The sequence below is a fragment of the Morus notabilis genome, unplaced genomic scaffold, assembly GCF_000414095.1.
Source record: "Morus notabilis unplaced genomic scaffold, ASM41409v2 Scaffold5117, whole genome shotgun sequence".
Taxonomy (NCBI): Eukaryota; Viridiplantae; Streptophyta; class Magnoliopsida; order Rosales; family Moraceae; genus Morus; species Morus notabilis.
The window spans coordinates 14,412-21,260 of NW_010363017.1; the positions used below are offsets into that span (position 1 = coordinate 14,412).

At 32.3% G+C, this 6,849-nt stretch overlaps 1 protein-coding gene across 1 annotated transcript; it reads left to right on the forward strand.

The window, feature by feature from the left end:
• The first annotated feature begins 639 nt into the window (after window positions 1-639).
• LOC112092560 (uncharacterized mitochondrial protein AtMg00810-like) lies at window positions 640-1,733 on the forward strand. Its single transcript, XM_024169042.1, has 2 exons — window positions 640-667; window positions 745-1,733. Exons 1-2 carry the CDS (start codon window positions 640-642, stop codon window positions 1,731-1,733), a joined length of 1,017 nt encoding a protein of 338 aa, XP_024024810.1.
• The last annotated feature ends 5,116 nt before the right edge of the window (window positions 1,734-6,849 follow it).

Here is a 6,849-nt window from a genome sequence, read left to right on the forward strand (position 1 = left end):
GGAGGTCTTCCCGCATCACTAGAGTACCATCCTATTTACAAGAGTATCACTGCAACCTCCTTCATTCTCAACCGCAAGTCCCTGGTTCCACTCCCTTATACCCTTTGTCCGACCATATTTCCTATGAGTCTCTTTATGCCTCACATAAAACCTTTGTCATGAGTGTTTCTTCCAACGTGGAGCCTCGGTTTTACCATCAGGCCATTCCTTTTCAGCATTGGCGCGAGGCTATGCAACTTGAGCTTGATGCCATGGAATCAACTCACACTTGGTCCGTTGTTCCTCTTCCACCGGGTAAGCATTCTATTGGTTGTAAGTGGGTGTATAAGATCAAATACAGGTCGGATGGCTCTATCGAGCGATATAAAGCTCGTTTAGTTGCTAAAGGCTATAATCAGCAAGAGGGCATTGATTTCATTGACACCTTTTCGCCAGTTGCTAAGCTTGTTACTGTCAAGCTCCTCTTAGCTTTGGCTTCCAACCAAAAATGGCATTTAGCTCAATTGGATGTCAACAATGCCTTTTTAAATGGCGATTTAACCGAATAGGTGTACATGGATCTTCCCCTTGGTTATGTTAAAAAGGGGGAGTCTTCAAATTCTACTGATAAGTTAGTTTGCAGGTTACATAAGTCCATATATGGCCTTAAACAGGCCTCCCGTCAATGGTACTCCAAGTTTTCCATTGCCTAGATTAATTTTGGTTTTACTCAATCTAAGTCTGACTATTCTCTTTTTACCAAAGGCTCGGGTACAACTTTTGTTGCTTTACTGGTGTATGTGGATGACATAGTCATCACGAGCCCTTCGCTTGATACTGTTCAACAGTTGAAGTCTTTTCTACACACGCAGTTCAAGCTGAAAGATCTTGGCAGTTTAAAGTACTTCCTTGGTCTTGAGATTGCTCGTTCCTCCTCTGGAATTGTTTTATCTCAGCGACATTACACATTACAACTTCTTGAAGACACTGGTTTTTTGGCTTCCAAACCAGTCTCCGTTCCCATGGATCCCAAGCTTCAACTTAATGCTACAGATGGCGATCTTCTTCCCGAAGCTTCTCAGTACAGACGTCTTATAGGTAGGCTGCTTTACCTCACTTTATCCAGGCCGGGCATCTCTTATGCTGTTCATAAGCTCAGTCAGTTTATGGCTGCTCCTCGTCTGCCTCACCTGCAGGTTGTTCATTACCTTCTCAGATACCTTAAATCCAGGCCTGGGCAAGGTTTGTTTTTTAACTCCACTTCCTCTTTGCAGCTTCGAGCCTTCTCCGATGCTGACTGGGCAGCATGTTCAGATTCGAGAAAGTCAGTTACTGGGTTTTGTGTTTTCCTTGGTGAATCCTTGATATCTTGGAAAGCTAAGAAACAATCCACAGTATCTCGTTCTTCTGCTAAAGCGGAGTATCGAGCCTTGGCTACCGCCACTAGTGAGTTAGTATGGATTCAACAATTATTACGAGACTTTGCTATTCCTACTTCTCCTCCAACGCTTCCATTTTGTGATAGTCAGGCTGCCATACACATTGCTTCGAATCCCATTTTTCATGAACGAACGAAGCATATCGAGATAGACTGTCATTTTGTTCGTGACAAAGTCGCTGCTGGATTTGTCAAGCTTATGCCTATTAGGTCTCAACATCAATTGGCTGATATGTTTACTAAGGCTTTGCCAGCCAGTTCTTTATTTTCTTTGCTGTCCAAGATGGCTATAAAAGACATTTATAGTCCATCTTGAGGGGGAGTTTTAGATATTGTTAGTTTGTTATTCTGTTATAGTTTGGTTATTTAGTTTTAGCCTAAGGCTTGTATATAAAAGGTTAAGCATGTATCATTATCAGATTATTCAATACAGGAAAATTCATTTTTCCACTTTCTGGTTTTCCTTCGTAATAATGATATTTGCCTATCGTCAATGTATGTATTTCCCAATTCTTGCAATATATATTTGTAATTTGCGAATTTCCAATTTTCCATGATATGCCATTTTCAATTCACAATTCCAATGGTCATTATTCACGAGGGGAGGAGCAACTAGCAAATAATCATTCGGGGAAGAGCATTAATAAACTTTGCATCAACATGTATCACAAATGAATTTAGTGAGGTAGCAGGTTTTAGATGTCGTTATTTTTAGTCATTAGCTTTAGCTTTATTTTGTTACTATTCAGTGGTTATTTTGTTTTATTGTCTTGTAAATGGACTATTTATAGCCACTTTCGTTATTCTAATAATTAGACTTGATATATTGAATACAAAATGGGATTGATTGTTGAGTTTTTCTCTCCAATATGGTGGTTTTCTCCTTGTAAGATTTTTTAGGTGGATTCGAGAACTCTCAAGTAGTCATGTTCTCCGTTCCAATTAAGTTGGTAAAATCTATCCTCTTCCATTATCTTGCATCATTATCATCCTTGCAATATATAATTATTGTTTGGGAAATTTCCATGATATGTCATTTTCAAGTCACAAGTCCCATGGTTAATCATGAGGGGAGCAGAAACTAGTAAAAAAAAACGTGAGGGGAGAAGCATTAGACTCTACATCAGCATGTTTCACAAATCAAAGTGCGTACGAGATGAAGAAAATCATCATATTTCGTGGAATAACATTATTGAAAGTTGACCCCTTTTTTCTTTTAGTTTTAGATAATTAACGCATATAATAACTAATCTATTTAGTAAATGACAGTTTACACCTTTATGTTAACATCTGTCAAATTCCTAATAGAAAATCTCACGTGACCCTTCACATGGCTTTATAATGCGGGAAATAATCATAAAAATATCTTGATAAAACTACTAAACGTATTTTTAAAAATAATTTTTGTCTGAGATTAAAAACGTTTTTATTTTTATTTTTATACAAAAATTAAAATTATTTTAGAACAAATTTCAAACACACTCTTTAAGTCATGTTTTCAGTTCCAATTAAGTTGGTAAAATCTATCCTCTTCCATTATGTTGCATCATTATCATCCTTGCAATATATAATTATTGTTTGGGAAATTTCCATGATATGTCATTTTCAAGTCACAAGTCCCATGGTTAATCATGAGGGGAGGAGAAACTAGTAAAAAAAAACGTGAGGGGAGAAGCATTAGACTCTACAGCATGTTTCACAAATCAAAGTGCGTAAATGAATTATTGATTATTTGATTTTCTCCATTTCCTTGCACTATTGAAGATTGCAATTACATATTATAGTTGCTTACACTAACCCTTAACGCGCGCCAAAGGATGTACGAGATGAAGAAAATCGTGCATATTTCGTGGAATGACATTATTGAAAGTTGACTCCTTTTTTCTTTCAGTTTTGGATAATTGACATATATAATAGTTAATATATTTAGTATGTGATAGTTTAATTTTTTTTTAATTTTGACAAAATACATTTTAAATTGTTTAATTAGGTGTAAGTTACACATTTCCCTTAACATCCGTCAAATTCTTAACAGAAAATCTCATGTGACTCTTCACATGGCCTTATAATGCAAGGTATAATCGTAAAAGCATCTTGTTGGTCAAATTTGAGTTGAAATTATTCCTTAAAGCTTGCAACATTCTCTTCTTCTCTGGAGCTTCGCGGCCCTCTCTCCAATGAGTTGATGAGAGATCTTGTTGTTGTTTCTAATGGACAAGTTAGTTTGGACTTGTTCATTTAAACCCAAATTTAAAAAGAATTTGAATTAAGTTACAATTTTATTTAAATTTATGTTCTTTTATAAAATTTGAGTTTGAATTTGAGTTTTAACTTGAGTTTATGGCTAAAATCTGAGTTAAAGTTTATCTTTTAACTCAAGTTTTTAAACTCAAACTCAAGTTAATGAACAATATTTTTTCTGTTCTTAAAAACGTCATAACTTTTTCGTTTAAATTCTGATTAAAATGATTTTTTTATACGTTCACAACAAAGAGACGAATACAATCTCATCCATATACTATATTCAAATTTTTCATCACCATTGAATTTTTATTAAACTACTATTTACATATTAATTTAAATTTTGACTCACCTAAATACAAACTAAAATAGATTTTTAATTTAAAATGTGTATATCTAAACACAAACTCAAATTAAAATCTTAACTCAAATTATATTTAAATACACTTTAATTTAAATTAAAATCTGAACTCAAGTCATTAACTCAAAAAATGTAAATGAACAAGCTCATCATTTGCTTTCAGGACCTTTTTTTTTCTTTTCTTTTTTTTGTTTGGTTTTTTGGAAAACTCGAGAAAATATTGGAAATTGTTTGAAGTTTGGGCGTGAATAGAAATTCGAGCTATAGAGGGCCGTGACGGCGGGGCCGCAATGGGGAGGGGCCATGGCGAGGAGATCTGGTTCGCAGTGGAGAGGGCTGCGATGGGGGGCTCGAAGTGTGGTGGCTTTACGGCGGAGGGATTCCGAATCGCTGCGGTAACAGATCCGATTCGCGGCCTCAACGACTAAACCAAAAAGGTTGAAAATGTGGTATTTGCCTTCAAATCTTCTCTGGCGTTTGGAGAAGAGGGACCCATTCTGGAGGATTCCAAGTTTTTGTTATCCTTTGGTTTGGGGATGGCTACTGTTGTCATGTGCTTAGAAGAAAGGCTGCCCATAGTCTGTTTGAATATGCTTGGAACACAAATTTTTTCATTTGTTTGAATTTCTATTAAAATGAAACAAATAAAAATCACATAGTCACACTTAACCCTTTTTTTTTCCATTTGCTTTTAACGAAAATTCTTATAAATGGTTTTAAATGGGACAAATTCAAAGTTTAAGGGGCAAAGTGAGAGTTTTCAAAATTTAGAAGCAAAATGTGAATGACTCTAAAATTCAAGGAGCACACGTGAGATTATTCCTAGTTATTATTATGGACATTTTGATAAAAGTTTTTAGAATTATTATCACTGATGCTCCCGAACTTTAGATTTATTCTCAGTTTGCTCTTTGAACTTAGGAATCATTCTCAGTTTGCCCCCTAAACTTTAAAAACTCTCACTTTGCCTCCAGAACTTTGAATTGTTTCCACTTAATCCCTTATATTGCAATTTCTAATAAAAACATACAGAAAAAAAAGAATAACGCAATCACGTGGTCTTTCTGTTTAGATTTCTATTGAAAAGAAATAGATAAAAACCACATGATCACACTTAACCCCTTCTTTTTTCGTTTAATTTTAACAAAAATTACAACAAAAGGGGTTAAGTGAGAACAATTCAAAGGTTAGGGGGTAAAGTGAGAGTTTTTAATGTTTATAAAGTAAATTGACAATGATCCTAATGTTCAGGGAGCACCAGTGAGAATAATCTTTTTTATTTAAATGGTTGTATATTTTGTTATTGTTATATAGGGGAAAGAAGACAAATATCCTATAGAATACACGGGTATGAATTTTTACCCATTATTTTTTATTAATATCGTTTTTAGTCAAATAATTATATTAGTATTAATCATGAATAAAGAGTAATTAAAATCCATACTTATTCACTCTAATAGTAAGTTCAGTAATTTTTTATATAAAGACTCCCAAGCATATAAATATATATATATATATATATTATTTTCATTTTCAAAGAAGATGCAAACATCGAATTTTAATTTCAAAAATTCATCCTCAACAAATTAAATCACCAAATATTTAGAAAAAACGCAAGAAATAAAGGAAAGAATGAGCAAACTTACTGTCAATAGGATTAAAATTACTAATATTTCCCCATGTTAGTATGTTACAGCCATTGGGAGTGATTCAACAATAAATTTACAATGAAGATTGATTTTGTTTCTCTAATTTTTCTTTTTGGCAGAAAATTTCTAACCCTAACTACTTCAACATAATCCTTTTTTTATTTACGCATTTGAATTTTTAATCTCTTTTTTAATAACCTGGGGTTTTTGAAGGGTATTTTACGATAATGCCCTCCTCAGATAGGTCATTTAGGTGACACATGGTGAATTCTGTCGCTCAGTGTAACGGAAGGGACAACATTGTTAACGGAATAAAATTCGAGGGGAGAGGATGTTACATTTTAAAATTCAGAGGGCAAAGTGTTACAAGGGGTATAGTTCAGGAGGAATTTTTGAAATTAATCTTTATATTTTATTAATATCCTTTTTAGTCAAATAATTATATTAGTATTAATCAAAAGTAAAGAGTAATTAAAATCCATACTTATACACTCTAAAAGTAAGTTCAACAATTTTCTATATAAAGACTCCCAAGCATATACATAGAGTATTTTCATTTTCAAAGAAGATGCAAACATCGAATGTCAGGTTTGTTTGGTTAGGGGAAATGAAAAGGAATGGAAATGAATCAATGTTCATTCTCATGTTTGGTTGGTTTTAGGAAAAAGAATGACCATTTAAAATGGAATGACTTTTTCTTTAAATGGGTGAATCATCATTCATTCCTCAGATAAGAGGAATGCCCATTTCAAGCTCTTTTAATTTTCTTTTCCATAATTACCCATAAATATTATAATTATAAATATTATTATATTAATATTTTTAATTATATTATAATGTAATTATATCTTATAACATATAATGTAATATATTAAAATTATATACGTATATTATAATATATCACTTTTAATATTATAATAATTATATTTATCATTATAATATAATATAATATAATATATAATATAATTGTGATATTGTAATTAATAATAATTATTATTATTATCTTTATCATTATAAGATAATATAATATAGATGTGATATTGTAATTAATAATTATAATAATAATTGGGATAGTAGTATTTTTTACAAAATTAAATATAATAATTATATATTTTATAAATAATATAATATAATTTTATTTTATTTTATTTTATTTTATAAGATATAGATGTGATGTTTTC